Raw genomic sequence first — 20,125 nt, 5'->3', positions numbered from 1 at the left:
GTGATTGGACTGATTGCCCTTTGCAGGTGGGGTAGACCTTTTGGATATGTACTTTCTACTTCCTTTTCGGGCGAAGTGAATACTACCACAGGTACCTCGTACATCATCACATGAACAGTACTGGCCCTCTTATAATTAACTTGACTGACCATATAATCCGCCGAGACCGAGGCAGAAAGCAATGGCATACTGCACCTGAGTATCCCAGATTGAACTCATGCGTTGGGCTCAACCTCGCTCAAGAAGGACCAATGCCCTTTCCAGTCATTTAACCTTCAAGAATGGCATTCCGACAGCCGCCAAGAGCGTTGAGGAATGCATGTACTGTGGGATACCTAGTGAAGTGACACGCTGGGTTTTACAAGCAAAATTTCTGGATTTGCGGACTATAAGAGCGCTCATAGACTTGAGACAATAGTCTGGTCTCCTGACAGAATTCCTTTGGACACCAAAGCAAGCCGGAAAAGTAGTATGTATGAAGCGATGTTACGAATCTGCGACAAGCTGTAACTATGTAGTTCTATGGGCAGTATGGATAAGGGCGGATTCCGTGATTTGGTCAATGTAACAATGGGCGGGTCGGCACGTGCTTCGATAGTCTTACTCCTGGTCTTAAAGGACAGGTAGAATTACAATCTTGGTATTCATGTAGACGGATTGTTTTGTATCAAAGACTCTCACTATTTTATGAATCACATTCGTGCAGCATGCCATCATAATGTTGCAAGGGTTTTCTCAAAGTCCAACCAACGATTCTTCCGCAATGGGTCAAGCTGCTTTACTTCCGAGAGCCAGCTCAATATTTGTGATCGGTCTTCTGTGGAAAGCTGTCCGACCACCTTTGCAATCGAGAGCATACACTCGATCAAGGCTTGGTAGATATACTTGCAGTCCTCAGCTCCATCAAGCATCTCCTCAATGTAGACAATCTCATTACGAAGATATTCAACGCGCTCTGAGACGCTGAGGTTCGGCGCCATCGTCCGAGGCGCAAGCGTTGGATCAAACACGCACATTAAGTTCTGGTGATAGAACCATAGAGATTGGTCGTAAGGGTCGATCAAAGCTTGATGGATCAGTTCCAATTCTGTTGCATGATGAATCATCCAGAGCCGATCAGTCATAAATTGCATTGCAGAAATCAGTGACCCTAATCCTCGAGAAAATCAAACTTACCATCGTTCAACATCCTTCTTCGCTCCTCATCACTGGCCGACTGCTCTTCGAGCAGCTGAAGGATGAGCTTTGTGCGATAGTGCCACGCGGAAAAATTGGACAGGTTGGCTCCGATCATCTTCTTTGCGTATTCGAACTCCTGCTTTGACAGGCTGGCAGCTTCTGTGGGAGTCCCTATCTGCTGCAAGGTGCTGACCACTAAACGCCGATAGCCCCAGCCATGAAAGTTGCGACTGTCCAAAGTCAACATCTTACTGACGAGAGCAAGCTCTTGCTGCCAAAATTGGCGAGACATGTCCAAGGGAAGCAATCGTCTTGCTTCATCCAGAAGCCATACACGGTAATTCCAGATCCAGTAGCATTTAGGGAAGCTGCGCAATAAAGGCAGGAGAAACGTCAAGTCGTCACTAATAAGCTCTGCGATCTCGCTGCTCGATAGCTCTTCCTTTGAAAAGCGGTGTTGAAGAACTTGACGCCGATAATTCCAGACCGTGTAGTACTCAGGGTTGCGACTCAACAAGTCGGAAATCTCCTGGAGTGTTTCGGCTGAATATTCTTTTGCGGTCACCTGAGTTGCAAAATGAAATGGAAAGCAAATGTGAGAATGAGTCTTACGCAGCAAGCAGCGATGCGGCATGGACCAACCTTTTCCGCGACCTGGCGTTCCAGGGACTTGTATTCATTGATCTTCCTCAGCTCACGCTCCTTTTCTTCTGGAGTCTTCTCCGTGATCTTGTAGCGACGAACGCCATGCTATGATACGTCACAATAGAGGTCAAATGCAAGGAGGGAGATGCTAAACTCACGCTTGCCATCTTAGAGTTTGCTATTATCGTCTGATGCCCTTCAAACAGCTGGAATCAGAGGAGAAAGAGAGCCTCCGCTTGACATGGATATATCAGGGTGCATGGAGCCTGAAACTGAGTTGGTCCCAACCTGGCGAGTGGATATACTGCCGGAACGCCTCTTGCGGTGCGCGACCGATGGATCACCGCAGGCACTGCAGCGGTGATCACGTAATCACTAGATGGCGACGGAATGGGCCCTTGGGCAAGCTACTCGCGCAGCTCTTGTCTGGAACTGTCACATCAGGAAGTCGTTCTGCCAAAGGCGCGATGATATGAAGTGACTCGAGGTTTTCTTAAAGTTTACACTGCTGGGAGGTACATATTACTGGGCTAGTCGTGTACTGGATGGTGCTTGTAACGAGGTGCAAGATTCGAGGTACCTTGCATGTACTACACACTTACACAGTACACACTACACACTCACAGAGGCACACGATCCCAGGCACCTCCAGAGCTACTTGTCAGGTACAGTCGTACACTCAGCAGTCAGCTCTCAGCGTTGCATCAATGCGTGGTTTCCGAGGCATATGGCCATGAGTCAACAATGGCCCGATTGGGAAGGAGGTCAGGTGCCTCCATACTTCCACCGTCCTGAGTCGTGATTGACAACTCTATTCTTCTAAATGTCTATATTGTTACACTGCTATGCATTTGCATGATGGGTGTTTTGGACGTTCCTTTTCCATTTCCTGCTTGAACTGTTAAATCACAGGGAAGCTCTATCGAGAAGTCTTCCACATATTCTGCATCAGCGATGGACTGCTCGTATCGTCATTCTTTTGAGCCCTCCTCTTCCTCGCATAGCCAAGAAGCTTACTCGACGAATTCGTCTTCTTTTCAGTCCTGTGATGATGGCAAAGCCATTGAATTCACCGAATTCGCGACAATCACTTTACGATTAACTGATTCTCCATCTAGCTCCGAAGTTTCTCCCTCGTTAGAGGCTCCCATGGAAGAAAGACAGAACGGAACTTATCCAGATACTAGCCCAATCCTCGCCAGGTTCCCTCAGAGAGTTGCAGAGCGGGACCAGAGCGCAGAAACAAGAAACAAACAATGCCCTCTCCGGCGGACAGTCTTTCCTCACCCAACCACACCAGACAGGTTCATCCCGAAGCGAGGATTTGATTTCCATTCAACAGCCTCGTACCATATGAACAAGAGCCCATGTCAACTCTCACCCCAAGAGAAAGCCACGAGAAAAAGGCTCTTTTGGGAGGATCCTTTTGATTCTCCGTCTCGTCGGAATGCCGAGTCTTCTACGCCTAGTCCAACCCAGCCCTGGGGCCACCATTCCCCCCCACCCCGTCGTCGGCCTCGCCTTGTGGCTGATGCTGTCATACTGAGTCGTCCGCTGGCTTCAGATGCCGCAAGACGAGTCAGTGCGGGCGGTGTCTGGAATGTTGGGGGGCCTTCTGCGTCAGTTGGTCAATCCGCCGCAATTGACGTGGTTCCAAGACCACATGTCTCTCGGAGGAGCCCAGTATTCACATCTTTCAAAGCACAATTTCTGCCTCATGTCAGCCCACATGATGACGCGACTCGGCATGAAGCGAGACTTGCACTCGCTCTGGACGTCGATCAAACTACAAGGCTTCTAGAGACGCGTGCGATATCTCATGAAAACTCGCCTAGTCCTACCTCACCAGACTACGAGCGGTATTCATCCATCGTCTGGAAAGATAGTGCCTGGAAGAAAAATGAGAGAAGTCACTGTAAGTTCTGAATTGGAGTTGCCCTGTTCCTCTGCACACCTTGCTGTCTCTTCATTTCGGTCGAACGTCAGATGGAATGGCTCGGGTTTGACTGATTCAACTTGCCTAAAACCACCGCCCTTTGATTGCCTGCGACCAAAAACGGACAGCAGGTTGTACCACGACTAGCTAATACGGTCACTGATACATTTTCTTAGGGTCACCAAAGTCTGCAAGACCCGCAGAGGTCGTGCCAGCTCAACCCTTCCGACTCCTTGAGGCACCTGGGCTTCGTGACGATTACTATTGCTCACCACTGGCCTACTGCTACACTCTAGGGGTATTGGCTGTTGCCCTTGGACATCAAGTTTACGTATGGGCTGAAGAAGAACTGGGTCTGCCTTCTCCTCCCTTTGGAGACATCCATCCGTCGAACTATGTGAGGAGTCTTTCCTTCTCCTCTCAAGATGGACAAAAGAGTATTCTTGCGATAGGACGTCAGCGTGGTCATTTATCTCTTTGGAGCGCTCGTGAAACTACTGTGAGATTCGAGATCGGCCACCCTAACGCAGTCACTTGCGTGTCTTTCAAGCCTAAGAGCGCTCGCAGGCCTTCGGAGAGATTCCCCGACGAGATTGTGAGTGTTGAGGAACTGGTCGTCGGTGATGAAATGGGAGTCATCTGGCTCTACTCTGTTGAATGGCCAGAGATTCACGAGGAACAGAGTTGGACGGGTTCAATGACGTTGCTTGCGAAGATTCATGCGCACACTCAGCAGGTATGCGGAATGGCGTGGTCTCCAGAGAGCCAGTTCCTTGCTACTGGAGCCAATGACAATGCCTGTCTTCTCTTTGAGCTAAATAAAGTTGTTGGGTCCGCATTCAAAGACACAGATGACCTACTCACCCCACCAGCGGTTCCAGCACAAGGCCGAAGCTCGTCTCGAGCAAAGGCAGCTTTGCGGCCTCCCATGCCCGCCCCTCTTCTCAATTATCGGGGCACTTTGATCTCGGGGAAAGGGCGCTCTGTTTTGGTCCCGGCGGGTCAGGAAAAGTATTGCTTTCTTCATTCAGCGGCTGTCAAGGCCATCGCATTTGCTCCCTGGCAGCCGTCACTTGTAGCCACTGGGGGAGGAAGCCATGACCGGGCCATTCATTTCTGGCATACCCGCACAGGGACGTGTCTGGCGACAATTGATGTTCTAGCGCAAGTCACCAGTCTCATCTGGAGTACAACCCGCCGTGAGATTGCCGCAACCTTTGGCTATGCTACGCCTGATCACCCCATCCGCATCGCGGTATTTGCATGGCCTAGTTGCGCTCAAATATCCGCCATTCCGCAGCCGATTGATCAGATCCATGACGAGATTCATCCGTCCCCAAACTACCGATGCATTCGCGCACTTTGGGCAATCAGTTATCCTGGTTGGGTACCACGACTGGATATAGATGTGCCAAAGATGACCCCACCACCTGCGTCACGATCACCTAGCCCGTCGCCGATTGCACTTCATACCCTGCAGAATGAGGACGGGCCTGGCCAGACACGTACAAGAAGTAATTCACGATCAACGCAGCCCAGGGCAAAAGAGGGTGGGACATGGTGCTCGCGCACCGTTGAAGAGGGTTGTATTGTTGTTGCTTGCAGCGACCAGAGGATCAAATTTCATGAAATCTGGACAAACCGTCGTCTGAGCTTTGGAATGCTACCCTCTGGTAACCTGGGCGGCAGTGATATTCTGGAGGGGATTGAGGGCATTGAGACTTCTGCCAGTGAAATCATCCGGTAAACCTTGGAAAGGCAGTTCACCGTTTCGGACCTGAGTGCATGACCGACCTCGGTCACCTGACGCTTAAGGGCTGAACTGTCTTTCCTCTGACTTGTCTTTATCTTCTTTCTCTTGTTTTTCAGTTGAGTGAGGAAAAGTCATTGTTGTACTTTATTGATCCCTCTACAACGCGCCTCCAGTGGTTGTTACCCAAGTGTATCCAATCTCTTAGTTAGGGGTCCAGTGCTATTCCAATTATTCTTACCTACATTGAATTGCAACCGGACAACCCCGATCCAGTAGGAGGCAACATCGATCGCCCCCGGCCATCTTATCATTCTTGACATGTGCATAGATCCCCTCACTGCATCTTTGAGCAACCTTCCTCTTCGTGAGATCCTTGAGATCAAATTCCCACAAACCTTCAGTCATTCACCTTCCTGAAACAACCTTTCAAAACCAACACCATGCGCCCAATACTCAACCTCGTGCTTCTTCTCTCTGAATCCCTAGCCCTAGCCACCTCAGTCCCATTGTCCCAGAACTGGACACCAACCCTAAACATCACAGTCATCAGTGCACACAATGGCCGATCCACACTCGAATTTTGGGGCCTTGAGCCAGGTTTCCAGATATCTTCGGAATCGGGAACCTCAGGGGCTTTGGTTTTGGATCTCGGTGCTCTGGGTGGTGGTGGCGGCGGTGGTAGTAGTATAAATATGGGCAACATGTCGTACTCGATTATTCCGGGGAAGTTTGATGGAGGCAGACGTAATGCACCTGCAAGACAGTGAGTATCTCATCAATTGATTTTCTTCTTTGGCTATTTTGTCTTCTGTGAATGCTAGCTGTGAGTCAGGCTTCGAATTCAGGGAGGAATCTATGTTCATGTCCTTACAAGTTACCGCCAGACCTAACACATAATGATTAACATCATGGCACAACACAAACCGCTAATAGAGTCCTCTCAACCCCCAATAGATGGGTCATCTTTCTCTCGGGCCAAGCCCACATAACTCTCTCCAACACAACGACCGAGGCCTGGATCACCGGCGGTTCCTACGGCGCTATCCTGGCGCTCGACACGACGGACGTCAGTGGACTGGGCCATTACACTTCGTATCCGTCCACGGGGCAGACGGTTGTTTTGCAGATTCCGCTGGGTGAGAGGGATCCAGTGGCGGGACATGAGGTTTTATATGGGGGTGGGTGTCCACGTGGGGAGGGAAGTTTCTGGGTTGGAGGTCTAGATGGATGGATAGGCTTCCGAGTTGATAGTTCGGGCTTTCGCTGGATGGAAGACTGGTGCCGAGGCTGGTGGGTTCTTTGGAACGGATGGAGGTGTGTTTGTGCTTTACTGATGTTTTGGGGTTCCGGGGTATGATCTGCTGTGAACATTGTCGATGGACTTGGTTGATCGAAAGGCGGCATCGGGGAAATAGATCGAGGCATATCTAAATGCATGCATGACACCTGGATATCTGGTGTCCGAGCCAGGGGTTTCCTCAAGGCTAGCAACGATATGACTCTCACGATGGGATGCGAGTTTATACTGATTTTGTGACAGCCCGACTGGGGCCCTATACACATACAACGAAAGCTGCAGTCGTCACCAGTGTCACCAGTGAGAGAGTTAACGGAAAAGATCAGACCAGTCCAAGTGTTCCAAGAAAAAAAAGGTAGAATAATCATGCAAGCATCTCATGCATCCGAGTATATATAAACACAAAAAAATATTTTTAGGCAAGTGACAATGGAGAGAAAAGACACAGCACATGATATAGTGTCGCAGCAGGTCCTCTCTAAACACACAAAGTACAAGACGAGGGTCGTAGAGACTTAGATTCCAACATCGACGCCAACATCACATTCGCTTATTTCTTCCCAGTCTTCTTCTTGCTCGCGGTGGTTTTGGTCTTCTTTGAAGGAGGGGGCGCCTCGATCATCTCGTCGTCGGAGTCCTCGTCCTCGGTATCGGCGACAAAGTCAGCCAAAGAACCTTCACTATCCTCGTCTTCGTCGTCCTCATTCTCCTCGAGAGACTCCTCGGCATCGGATGAATCAGCTGATTCCTCAGCCTCAATATCCAAAATACCCTCATAGCCGTCCTCGTCCTCCTCATCCTCATCCTCATCGTCGTCGGACTCGTCATCCACGCCGTTCATCATTGACTCGTCTTCGTCTTGCTCAAAGGCGGAATCGCGGATGGACTTGGTTCGAGGCTTACCCTCGTCGTCTTCCTCGTCGTCTTGGCCCTCAACATAAATGACATTGTCCTCGTCCTCGCTGTCCATCTCGTCGCCGCCGCGAATTGACTGTCGGAGACCGAGCTGTGCATCTAGCATATCCAGCTTGCCCTTCAACAAGAGCAGAGATGGCAGGCTTGATGAACGTTGGTCCATGACCTTATAAAGAGTCGCCATGCGATTCAAGAGCTCGGGATGACCGGCCAACGCACCTCCGTGCGCGACACAGGTCCACTGCACCCAGACGAGAAGGTGACCATAGCGACCCGGGCGAGAGGAAAGACGCTCGGCGAGCTTTTGAAGAAGAGTCGCGGCCAAGGGAGACTCGAGACGTTGAATGGTAGTGCGGATAATGGAGGTGTCGGCGGTGTGGAAGCAGGACTCAAGCATGTCCTTATCGTTGGTCTTGAGGGACTGAGTGAGAACGGTGGCGAGTGAAACGCCAGTAGGGATTTGCTGAACAGCGGTCGTCGGCTTGCCGGGCACAAGAGCACCCATCAAGTTATCCTCGTCCAGCTCCGCTTCGACATCGACTTCTTGACCAGCGTTGGCGCGCATGATCTCGCCGAACGAGGGCTCAACACCATCCTCCTCCTCTTCGTCTTCATCCTCTGATGCGACATTGTTCATTTCAACATCTGCGTCGGCGGGAGCAGCTTGCTTGGCGGACTTGGTCTTCTTTTCATTGGTGGGCTTGGCTGAGTTCTCAACGTCGGAGTCAACATCGCTACCATATTCAGAGTCGGCGCCATTGTCGCCATCGTTCATCTCAACATCATTATCCATAATGTTACCGGCGGCAACAACGACATGTGTCTCATCCACACGACCCTCTGTGGCGTTCTTCGCGCCGTTGACAGCCGCTGATGCGATAGCAGAGCTAGACTTGGTCTTCACAACTGCCTTGACCCCTGTGAAAGACAACTCCTCGCTCGAGTCGTCGAGCAACTTCACCCGCTGGAAAACGGGAACCACGCCACCCTCGGCATATGCAACTACGATGTCAGAACCAACAAACGCGGTTGACACTACCGGTACACAAGAGTCTGATTCACCGGTGCGCAAAACCTTCAAAGAAGCGTTTGCCTTTTGAGTCATTTGCTTGCGACTGGCTTTGGCGCTCGCAGCAGCCGGGGCAGCCGGGGCAAACGGTTTCGTGAAGAATTCGATCGTTCCATTCTCGGTGACAGCGGCAAGAATCTGCTTCTCGGGAATGGCATTGTCGAGAAGCGAGACGGAGGTGACGTCCTGATCAGCAACAAGGTTGCGAACCAGCTTCTGGGTAGAAGCTTGGAAGACGTTCACGAATCGCTCGCCATCGGCAGCAAGGAATGAGTCGGATGATGCGATGACGGTGTGAATCTGGTTGCGCATCGCCGGAAACTTGACTGGTTGCTCCTCGGAGTTTTCGACATTGACAAGGTAGGGGGTTTGCGAAGCGCACACGATGGGTGTGTTGGAGGAGACGGGTCGGGAGAGAGCAGTGAAAGTGGATGAGGCGGGCAAGTGAATTGTCCTAAATTCAATTCAGGGTCAGCTATTAGGAAAGTCATGCTTCAACAAAGAGGCGCAGATCGTGCTTGAGAAGCCAGCCGCGACAGTCATACCTTACACTCTGCCCAGTGCGGAGATCCCACTGGACAAGCTTGTTATCTCCACCAATACTCCAAGCCTCTTGACCGGGCTTCTCCGCGCTGAACTTGAAATCCTTGATACCCTTGTCATGGGCGCCGGTGAGTGTACCGACAACTTTGTCCTCGGAAGGTGAGAACATTCGAATATCCGAAGTGCTGGTTCCAAACGCAACCACGACGTCGCCCTGATCCAATCCATCGATGTCACCATTGACATCAGATCCGCGCTTGCGCTTCTTCTTCGACTGGTCCTTATTCTTGCCGCCATAATACCCCCAGTCCAAAGAGGTGACTGTCTCCTTCGGTCCCAGGGCATGTTCGCATTGTAGGCGGCCAGTGTTCACGTCGTGAATTCGGAGGTGCTGCGCATCCAGACCTTGGATGACAGAGGCAAAGAGCGCCAATTGATACTCTGAGGGGGAAAACACAGCTCGAAGAATGGACGATTTGCTGCTTGCACCAGCGAGATCCGCAGCTGACGAAGCGGATGTGCCGACCTTGGCCGACGGGCGAGATGTCTTCTTGCCCATAATTTTTGGGGAGGTTCAAGCGCTTTGCCTTGAACTTTTTATCCGCGATGATTCGTGTCGCTTTCGAGGGACGATGCTGGTTCCCTTGGTTTGAGATTCAATCCTCTATTGTCGAAAGATTCTCAGTATCAGTGTTCCGAATGTTCTAGCCCGTGAGCGTTTGACTGGGCAGGTACTGTGACTGACAATCCTGTCGTTGCGGAAAGGAAAAAAATGTTCTGTAGACTCTCCGCCAGGCGCTAATCCATTTCTGGAATCCAGAGATAGAGACCCCCGATATGGTCTTATCTAATCGGCGGGCAGGATATCACTAATGCCTGGAGACTCAGGCATTCACATGCTGCTTTTCGTCTCTCACGTGAGTAGCCGGGTCTAATATGATCCGGACAGTGCCACAGCTTGAGACGGCACGGCACCGTCGTGATCCACAATCTGGAGAGGACATTTGCCCAGTAATCACATGGAACATAGGAATCTACGCCTTACAAGGATCGGGCTTTGATCACAGTATCATCAGATGATGAATGATCTGGCTATAAAAATATTTGTGCCACTTTGAGTGCTCTTCACCAGGTACTTCAACGACTGATATTCAGTTAGACTCCAACCTCGAAATGGACGGATCAAGGTCGGGTTCGGAGGCTTGTCCAGGCAGTTGATACCCAGAGTATATGTCTACCCAACGCATCCATAGAGGTGGTCGTATCTTCTCAGTTCCATCTTCATCCGTGCATAGCTCAAGTTTGCTGTGGGCATACATATTATTTTCTTTCATCCGTCATATCTGGAAATGTTTGTATGTCCATCAAACACGGCACTCCAATCTCAGTTACCTCCATGAAATAGATATTGGTGGACGTGGTGTAGATAAAGTATGCGACTGTGCACATGCACGGGGCCACTGTCCGAAAGAGGTAGCTAATGAGTTAGGTATGATCCTGGATATTCCTTACATACTACAGCTCATTCAAAAGCAGGCGACAGGACCCGACGGGACTCAGTAGGCAAGAGGCGCAGGCGGAACCCATACTTAGCATTGACCTTACCGCTAATCAAGTTGTATCCGTGACAGCCTTTCTAGGTAGGACTACACATGTGATTGGGACTGACAGTTCCAAATGTCTATGAGACTATCTTGAAGATACTTCGAAGATATCTTCCAACTTTTCGAGTCAATAGGCGAGACTGGGTAATTGAACCATCGAACCAAGAGGCCTAGAAGAACCTGCACATCGATTTAGGTCTATTGTTCCGTCTTCTGATCTGTTCCAATTACGAATTCTACTGTATTCGGTTTAACAAAGGCCAAGGGATATATATCCATGTACAATTGTCCAGACGGCAGATCGGACAACTGGTTTCCCGACAGCCACAGGCTGAGCAGCAGTAGTAATGGCCCTCCACGTGACACAGGCTAGGTACGTCGTCTGCCTGATCTGTAAGGGCCCGCGCCTCTTGTGCATTGGGCTGTGACTGAGGGCTGGAGGTTCTCCTACTGGACTCGGTGGACTGGACTCAGGGACTGGAGTTCAACAGTACGATCAGTCAGCCGCCTCTCTCCGGGTGGATTTGAATCCGGCACTAGCGCCATTTTGATCTTCTCGGCAGTAATTTACTCCTGGCATGTCGAGAAAACCCACTCCTCTCAGCTCTGTCGCTTGTTGCATATCCCTCGCGATCATCTTCCAATATTCGCGATGTGACTGCAGGATCTCACCTCTACGCTCTTCTGATTACGCTGGTCACCATCAGCGGGCCTGTTCCTAGCTTTCCATCGACTTCTTTGTTGGATCTTTCGATGAGGGAGACTGCCTGACCTGGCCGAAAGACCAGTCGCACAAGCCGATATGATGGGACCCTGTGTTCTGTACTGTACCAGACCAAACTTACCGCGCTAACCCGAGTGCAGCCAACCCTAGGGTTCAAGCAGGAGCCCAAGGGGGCTAGAGCGATGACACCGTGTTCCTCTTCGAGTGATTTCATTCCGAAGACAAACAGGAACTAAAGCTCGGTGGGTATCGTTGACTCACCTGTGTCATCATTGTCATTCTCCCTTCTTTCTTGGGGAGACAGGGGAGATGCACCACCACTACCTATCCTTGAGAATGAGCAGTTTGGGATTCCCATGAATGTGTGAGAGAATGATCATTGCTACGTCAAGCACCACACCCAGTGCTCGGTGCCTAAAACTCCATGCAGATCTTCACAGAACTCAATGAGAATGGAACTTCACCACGCGCAGCTTTCTGATCCTTTCTCCCGATGATTGATTCTTCATTGTACATTACAGTACAGTATTACTGTACTGTATGTGAATTGCGTACAGTACCACAGTACCGTCGTCCGTTTGTGAACCGAAGAGTACACGTCGACTCGGTATGATACCAACGACGAAGAAGACCAATCACCATGGTGAACTGGGTTCTAGGCGTTATAGAGCCAATCACGGGACTGTATTGACAGGCGGTGGAGTGGACGGTGGCAGTGAGTGACCAGCCATGGAGCGTCCTTCTTCTCCTGCGCCGAACTGACCCTTGGCCCGGTTCGCGCGCGATGGAAACGATGGAACGGCCACGCCCGCTGTACTTAAGCCAAATGGCGCCCGCCTCCGTAAATTCTCTCGCGACCGTCCTTTTTTGCCCTGACCGCCCCCCCTTTTTTCTTTCCATTTTGACCCTTTACCTCCCTTTCTTCCGCCCCGAGCTGGCCGTCCCGCCCGGTGATTGGCCATTGCTCCCTTCCGTGGCTACATACTAGAGCTCCCATCCCTTCTCTTCACCAAACAACGCGTCGCGTCGCGTCATCCTTGATCGACGGGCGTTCCAAGACTCGCGCAGTTCGTTAATATATACTGGAGCTACCCACCTATGGGAGCAGCCTCGGTGAATTTTGGACCTTTTGCTTCTCGTGGTTCCTGCCTTGTGATCTGGTCACTCTGGAGTGGAAGTGCGTGGGTTTTACACTTTTCAGCAGCTTAGGCAGACCCTAAGGTGTTGGTGATTCAGCCAGCAACCATCCAGACTTAGGGCTAACACCCGGTTCATAGTCACCGCCTCAGTTCCATCCCTTTACACCGCCCCTGCACGTGACTCTCGGGCACCATAGTTCCACACCGCCACAGCTGTGTCAATCACCACGACTGATCATACACAACCACGTGATTCAACAGCCACCACAGCCGCATCATCATCACCACTCTGACCGCCCAAGAGGATAAGTCACTTCCTGCTGGCAATCTACCATCTAGACCTCCATCGCAGTATCGTCACCGCCCACGTGATATTCAAAATTCTTGGCACTATATATACTTCGCCTCCCCGGTCGCATTCTCCACTCTTCAAATATCACCGTCGCCAAGCTTGACCAGCTCCACGACCATACAGCGCGGCACTGTTTCTCATTGCACAACCACACAAGGATCCACGCATTCTTTTCGCAGCACCAGAGCCATCAATCCTCTCGAGTTTCCCGATCACGCAAGTTTCGGCGCGTCTTCTGGTCGCAGAAACCACCCAGCACCCATCGCTCTCAGTCGACGCGACAAGGTCGCCGAGCTTGCTTAGCTACCTTATCTCACCACTTACGCGCCTCTTTGGATTGCAGCATCAAGTAAGCATTGCATAATTCTCAGACGTCTGTCTGACCTACAAGAGTTATCCACTTCCAGACGTGGCTCCACAACCGAGTTTCGCAACGCGTCACTTTGATCCATCTCTCAAAAGTTACTGTTCGGCTCGTCTGGGGAACGTTGCGCAAACCAGTCTTTGATGGCCACCCCGCCTCCCGAGGTGCCTGCGGCCCTGAAGCAGGAGCAGCTGCAGTTACCTCCCTCCCCCACTGGAGGTTCTGGATCTGAACTTGCGCCTAGCAGGTAAGCGTTCCCCCCCTCAATACTCATCAATCTGGCATTTCTCTCCCGTCCCCTTCCCATCAACTTTGACGTTCATTTGACGTTGCACTGCCGTCGCGATCCTGCCACTCGTTCTTGCGAGCTTGAGAGAGATCTGGTGGCCTGCACGGGTGGCGTTGTTGATGCCGGGCGCGTCTGCTTGCGCCATCCTTGCAAACACACCACTAACTTTTACTACGTACTAGTGCCCCCGCGATCAGTCCCGATCAGGCTACAATGGAAGGTTCCTCTTTCAAAGCCAACGGTGATCACTCTCATACCCCAGCGCCCACCAATGGCACCGATTCTGCAGTCTCCCCCAAGTCTCCTCCCCACGACGTCTCTGGAAAGACTGCTACCGATGACAATGACCCTGCCGTATCCACCAACCACGAATCTCCATCCGCCACAGGGATTCTGCCTGTATCTGCGCCAGCCGCTTCGGTTGCGGCCCATACCCTTCCACTTTCTGCTGTCCCAGGTGCAGTGAACGGCTCCTCCATGGGCACAGAATCCAAATCACCTCGATCTCCTGGTGGTTCCTCAATGGCCGATCTGGGTGGCAGCGGCGGTGTGAAGGAGGAGAAGCAGATCCCCCCAGATACACCCGGTCTCCAGTCACTATCAGTCAAGAGGGAGCTTCCTCATCATCCATCGGTTGCCCATGGGCTGTCCACCGACGGGGCTGACGACGAGATGGAAGATGTGTTCAGTCCTCAGAACTCAACCTCTAAGGTATCCCGAGAGCGTGAAATGGATACGTCTGACGAGCCGGCGGCGAAGCGGGCGAAGATGAACAATGGGAATGGAACACGGGCGACGGAGAGCGCTCCAATGACGCCTGGACAGCACAAGTTTCTCACCAAGCAAATTGCCGGCCTCAGACGTGCGCATGACTCGCGCTTCTATCGGACTCCCGTCGACCCTATCGCTTTGAACATTCCAAACTACCCTTTGGTCATTAAGCAACCTATGGATTTGGGAACCATCGAACGAAAGCTGAAGAGCAAGGAGTACGCCACAGCTCAAGCGCTGCATGAGGACTTCTCGCTTATGATCCAGAATGCGCTGACATTCAACGGCCCGGATCACCTGGTGGCGCAGGAAGGTGTGAAACTGCTGGCCACATTTGAGAAACAATTGGTTCATCTGCCTCGGGCTGATGAGAGCGAGGACAAGAAGAAACCTCCTAAGAAGTCAGTTACTAAGGCTTCGCCCGCCCGTCGAGACAGAACCTCTCTTGGAGGAAATGCCGTGCCTCGTGCTCCCGCTGCTGCTGTTCCGCCTCCCGTCGCCGCCGCGGCCCCTAAAGCATCTTCCCCCCAGAGTTCTACTTTCGCCCTGGGCCCAGAGGGATTGCCTGTCATTCGACGTGATTCAGCCAATGCGGATGGGCGTCCTAAGCGTTCTATTCACCCACCCAAGCGGGATTTGCCTTACTCCACGAAGCCGAAGAAGAAGAAGTACCAGTGGGAGCTTCGATTCTGCCAAGAGGTCTTGGAGGAGCTGTACAAGACCAAGCACCAAGCTATCGCCATGGCCTTCTACTATCCCGTGGACCCCGTGGCGCTCAACATCCCCACCTACCACAGCGTCATCAAGCACCCAATGGACCTCTCGACCATCAAGGCCAAGCTCAGTACTGGTCAGTATGAGAACGCGAAGGAGTTCCACGCGGACGTAAAATTGATGTTCAAGAACTGCTATCGCTTCAACATGGTGGGAGACCCTATCTACTTGGCTGGTAAGAGCTTGGAGGAGGTGTTCGATAAGAAGTGGAGCACCAAGCAGGAATACCTGGCTCGACATGAACCCCCACCCGAGCAGCACAACTCTGAATCCTCCGAAGACGAGAGCGAGGAGGAAGCTGAGGAGAGTGATGAGGAGACTGAAAAACTCCTGGAACTCCAACGTAAGATTGCGGAAATGTCTCGCCAGGTCGAAATGATCCAGAAAAAGAAGAAGACCCCTCCCGCGAAGAAGGCTACCAGCAAGTCCGGAAAAACTACCGGCAAGAAGGAGACCAAGAAGAGCACCGGCAAGAAGGACAAGAAGACCAAGAGTGCGTCCAAGCCGGAAAAGACTCGCAACATCACCTACAACGAAAAGCAAATCATCTCCAACGGCATTAGTAGCCTTCCCGACAAGAAAATGCAGGAAGCACTGGGCATCATCCAGCAAAACGTTCCCGCTCTGAAGGTATGTCTATCCCAGATTCAACACTTTACTTCTCTGCCACCCACATGCTAACTTGTCTTGATTGCAATTAACTCCAGGGCACTCAAGAAGCTGAGATTGAGCTCGACATTGACGAGCTGCCCAACGATGTTCTGCTCATGCTGCTGAAGTTTGTTCGCAAGAACGCACCCCATGTTCTGGAAGAAGAGGAACCTGCCCCATCTGGTGGCAATGCAGCCCCTGCTGCCCCTAAGCCCAAGAAGAACAAGCCCATGAGCAAGTACGAGCAAGAAGCTCAGATCAACATGCTTGAAAGCAACTTGTCTCGATTCCAAGGTGGCAGCGGCTCTCCCAATCCCATGCCTTCGGTTGAGGCCAATGAGTCGAGTGATGATGAGTCGGATGATGACTCGGAGGAAAGTGAGGAGGAGTAATTTTCTCTCAAATCTTTCCCTCAATTCGTGTGGTCAATTTTCCCTGCTTGATTCAAATGACCGCCATGCCCGTTTTCCGCGTTCCGAGCGTTTTCCCTTACCCTTCCCTGTGCTTGACCCCTATTTCCCTCCTAGCGCTCACCTCCCTTTATTTGACCCTCTATTATCTTCATAGGTGCTTTTAACCTCTTGTGCCAGTCTCAATCAGCTCTCCCGCTTTGGACGCTCTCCTTGCACCATCAACTAACAGTATGGGCTAGGGATTTGACTTGTTATGTACATAGCTTTTGACCCTTTTCCGTCTCTCCACGGTACCTGCCGCAGTCGGTGATCGGAATGCACATCGATCTACTCGAACATCATCTTTAGTGATTGCGTCGGGTCTGATCTTGTGCCAATGCTCAAAATGATCTCCCTGGATTGACTTTTTCTCCCGTCTTGGTCCCCTCTCATTCTGGCTTTCATGAAGCGTCCATGGCTTTGATGCTCCCCTTGCAATGCTTTTTTTTTCCTCGTTTGGGAGCGACTTACTTGCGGTCATGACTTCAAGAAGTGCGAGTCGCAGGAAGGGATGTTGGCCAATTCGCCGGGCCAACGGAGCTGGCTCAGCCAACCTCCAAATGTATGATTATGAACGAAATGCTTATTTTTATCAAATGTCCACCAAGCCCTGCTAAATTAATGTAAGAATCAATCGGCCCATTCGGACGATGTAAACAGCCTGGGATCACTTGGTCCTCATTGATTCGATCATTCGGACGAGGCATTTTTTAGGCAAATGCTTCTCATAATGAACAATCTCATTCCAGAAAATCAAACTATGATGGACATTTCATACACTACAAAGTCACCTGTCACACTGCTGCACTGTAGCACATCGTCCGAACTCCGATGACCGATTGGCGGTGTATCGGGCCGACTTGATCTGTTGACCATCTTTCCAACCTCACCAGTTCCTCACCATGATCCCTCCATGTGATCCGTGCATCCTCGAACAGAACCCCCAATTTAAACGAGTCTACGAGAACATCACCAAGAACTTGCTCAATCCCGATGGCTCTTCCTGCGCTCGAACTGCCGACCCGGCACGGAAGGCCGTTGATGATGTACGTGTGGACCGTGGGTGTGGCGCGGCGTGGCAGCAGCCCGTAGCTCACCTCCCCGCACCCGTCGAGCTATGAGCTGAAGTACAAGCGGACAAAGGGCTGATTAAAACCAATATAGGAGCTGAAACAGTACCAGCTACAGCGCGCGAAGGATCAGATCAAGAAGAATGCTGTCCAGCAATTGGCGTTTGCAAAGCAGAGCGAGCTTTCCGATGAGGTAGGTGATAGCTCTGCCCGACGTCTACATAGCTCAGTCATGTTTTTTTGTTCCCTCGATTGCGCGGAATACTCATCCTTGGTTTTCTCGTTACCAGTGTCGCGACAATCTTGCTCTGATATCTCTGTATCTTGAGAATGCTTCACCTGTCGCGAATCCCTGTGAGACCGCTCGAAATGGCGAGTCGCAACCACAATCGCAAGCCCCCGACGACTCACTCGCTCTCCTCAAACCTACAATCACCTCCTTCTACACGTCCATTCCATCCCTAATCCAACCCTTCTCAACACTCCTGTCCGAGTCAGTCTCAACCCTCCGCATCCTCTCCGCAACCTCTTCAAAGCAAGATACAACCGCAGCTACAGCCACGTCCTCAACCCAACAACCCGACCCAGAGAGCTCCGCCCCAGATCACAACCAGTTTCGCACTCGCGCTCGCGCTCGAGACCATCGCGTCCGGACATCTCTCGCACCTTTGCCCAAGGTGTCAGTCCAACTTGGCCAGCGAGTCGAAGCTCTGCGCCAGAGACAAATCTCCGATCTTCCAGCCGCAAGAAGAGATTTGGCCGTGGTGGCGGCAAAGGTGATGAGTATGCGGGCTGCGGTTCTCGAGCGAATGGTTGTTATCTTGGAGAGAGCGAAACATGGGACTCTTGCGAGGGGGTGAAGGCTCGGGCGGAGAATTTGGCTGTTGTTGCGCGGGCGACGGAGGGGAAAATTGAGTATGTTTTCCTTGAGTTCCTTTTGTTCTTGGTGCTATCGCTCTTCACTTGAGATTGCTTGGCTAATATTGGAACTCAGGCTGACAAAGCTCGAAATCGCTTCGACTATTCACACGCCCGAGACTGTGGCCGCACTGCGTCGATATCAGGAACACCTGCTAGAGACTCGTTTACAACTCGACGAACGAAGAGTCGTTGCAATTGAAGACTTGAAGAAGTACGGTTTTTACGAGTCTTTAGAAGATGAAAATCAGCCTGAGAGTGATATGCGAGGAGGTTCCAAACAGACGTGGGAAGAGCTCGCCGTCAGATATGGCCGGTTGCTGAAGCAGATAGATTCCGCGAAGAAGGAGATTGCATCTGTGGGCGAGGAGAGAATGTAAGATTGGCGACTGCGACTGGCGAGAGTTGATGTCTGACACTTTTCGATGAAGTCGTTGGGACTTGGGGTGTGCTTGGTCCGAATTTGACTCGCGCAATTATCATGATCTCTATCGGTTTATCTTAATACGGCATAAAATTCCTTGGCTCTGATACTCAATTGAAGTGGAAGAGCCAGCTCCATCAAATGACCACCTGTAAGTTATCACGTTCGATCTCAACCAATTCAGCAACAGCTTCAGGTAAGATTACTGTCTCTTGTGTCAACCTCGCCTCGAAAGATCGAGCAAAGGGTGTTTTCTGCCAAATTCGTCGAACTGTGTACACGCATCCCAAAATGGATACTCTTCTGTCCGGTGATGGCCGGGCTGGGGCGGACAGCCCATGCGGAAGATATGAATATCGCTTGACGGCCTGTTAGTCTCAGGCTCATGAGGCTCAGCATCGCACTTACTAGTAATCTCGACTTCATATAAGGTTGGATGTGTACTCATCTGCACTACAATCAACATGTCGACGATATCCCCAAGGCAACCCCAAGCAAGTCGAGTCTCATGATAAAGAAATGAGCTCTCGAACGATCTATCCCTCCCGTCGCCCCCAGTCTCAAAGCAAAAAAAAAAGCCCAAATTGCGCGCAAGCTTCATCATCCACAACCACGAATCGAAGAGATCAATGACCGCAGCAAATCTGGTTTCGTGTCATCACACGTCTAACGTGCTATCTGCAAGGCACCTGGTCCAAGTCCATGCAAGTTCTCTCTGCAGAGTGATCTAGATCGCCGATCCTCGCACTATTCGTCGCACGTGTCTGTAAATACTCAGGAATAGATAGAACCCTACCGAGCCCGGGGGAACTTTGTATTCGCGACAGAGGCCTTTGACGGCTTCTCGGTGGAGCTTGGAGCTGGAACTGGAATTGGAGCTGGAGGAGCGTTTGGGGGCCATGCTGGAAGACAGTTGGGATGGTAGATGTGGGTGTAGGTACAAGTGAGCATGGAGTTTGTAGACGGCGGAACCGATGTATACGGTTGCGAGGGGATGGGTGAAATTGATGGGGTTTCGATAAGATGACTGGGATGATGAAGAGGGAGACTTGAGTGAATGTACGAGGCTAGATTGAGGAGGAAATAGCAAAGTATGTAGATGGTGTCATGTGGTGAGCTATACCTAGTCTGCGACTGATATTTCCTAATTTGGTCCGCCGCTGATTTTGTACCGGTAGGGTTTGTTCTCAGACGCTGGTCTATACACCGACAAGCCGAGGACTGATTCGGGATAAGGGAGTAGGGTCTAGGCCTTC

At 51.3% G+C, this 20,125-nt stretch overlaps 6 protein-coding genes across 6 annotated transcripts; 4 read left to right on the top strand and 2 right to left on the bottom strand.

The window, feature by feature from the left end:
- Window positions 1-713: 713 nt before the first annotated feature.
- Window positions 714-1,991, bottom strand: N7539_004579 (Rab geranylgeranyltransferase BET4; the record flags this gene model as incomplete). Its single annotated transcript, XM_056934181.1, has 4 exons — window positions 714-1,087; window positions 1,177-1,744; window positions 1,792-1,929; window positions 1,983-1,991. 4 exons carry the CDS (start codon window positions 1,989-1,991, stop codon window positions 714-716), a joined length of 1,089 nt encoding a protein of 362 aa, XP_056791722.1.
- Window positions 1,992-2,778: 787 nt separating this feature from the next.
- N7539_004578 (WD40 repeat domain-containing protein) lies at window positions 2,779-5,507 on the top strand (the record flags this gene model as incomplete). The annotated part of the gene is made up of 2 exons (XM_056934180.1): window positions 2,779-3,739; window positions 3,937-5,507. The coding sequence occupies 2 exons, from the start codon at window positions 2,779-2,781 to the stop codon at window positions 5,505-5,507; spliced, it is 2,532 nt and encodes an 843-aa protein (XP_056791721.1).
- Window positions 5,508-5,953: 446 nt separating this feature from the next.
- Window positions 5,954-6,825, top strand: N7539_004577 (uncharacterized protein; the record flags this gene model as incomplete). Its single annotated transcript, XM_056934179.1, has 2 exons — window positions 5,954-6,276; window positions 6,447-6,825. Coding segments are annotated over 2 exons (702 nt in total), but the record flags the coding sequence as incomplete, so codon positions are not given.
- Window positions 6,826-7,360: 535 nt separating this feature from the next.
- Window positions 7,361-9,896, bottom strand: N7539_004576 (WD40 repeat and Utp12 domain-containing protein; the record flags this gene model as incomplete). Its single annotated transcript, XM_056934178.1, has 2 exons — window positions 7,361-9,248; window positions 9,340-9,896. 2 exons carry the CDS (start codon window positions 9,894-9,896, stop codon window positions 7,361-7,363), a joined length of 2,445 nt encoding a protein of 814 aa, XP_056791719.1.
- Window positions 9,897-13,663: 3,767 nt separating this feature from the next.
- N7539_004575 (putative transcription regulator BDF1) lies at window positions 13,664-16,397 on the top strand (the record flags this gene model as incomplete). The annotated part of the gene is made up of 3 exons (XM_056934177.1): window positions 13,664-13,767; window positions 13,992-15,984; window positions 16,062-16,397. The coding sequence occupies 3 exons, from the start codon at window positions 13,664-13,666 to the stop codon at window positions 16,395-16,397; spliced, it is 2,433 nt and encodes an 810-aa protein (XP_056791718.1).
- A 962-nt stretch (window positions 16,398-17,359) lies between these two features.
- Window positions 17,360-18,825, top strand: N7539_004574 (uncharacterized protein; the record flags this gene model as incomplete). Its single annotated transcript, XM_056934176.1, has 4 exons — window positions 17,360-17,503; window positions 17,622-17,720; window positions 17,818-18,339; window positions 18,532-18,825. The coding sequence occupies 4 exons, from the start codon at window positions 17,360-17,362 to the stop codon at window positions 18,823-18,825; spliced, it is 1,059 nt and encodes a 352-aa protein (XP_056791717.1).
- Between the last annotated feature and the right edge of the window lie 1,300 nt (window positions 18,826-20,125).

Source organism: Penicillium diatomitis (genome assembly GCF_028827545.1).
Source record: "Penicillium diatomitis strain IBT 30728 chromosome Unknown utg000004l_segment0_segment0, whole genome shotgun sequence".
In the NCBI taxonomy this organism is placed as follows: domain Eukaryota; kingdom Fungi; phylum Ascomycota; class Eurotiomycetes; order Eurotiales; family Aspergillaceae; genus Penicillium; species Penicillium diatomitis.
The sequence above is the reverse complement of the archived record's forward strand: the minus strand, read 5'-3'. Positions and strand labels throughout refer to the sequence as shown.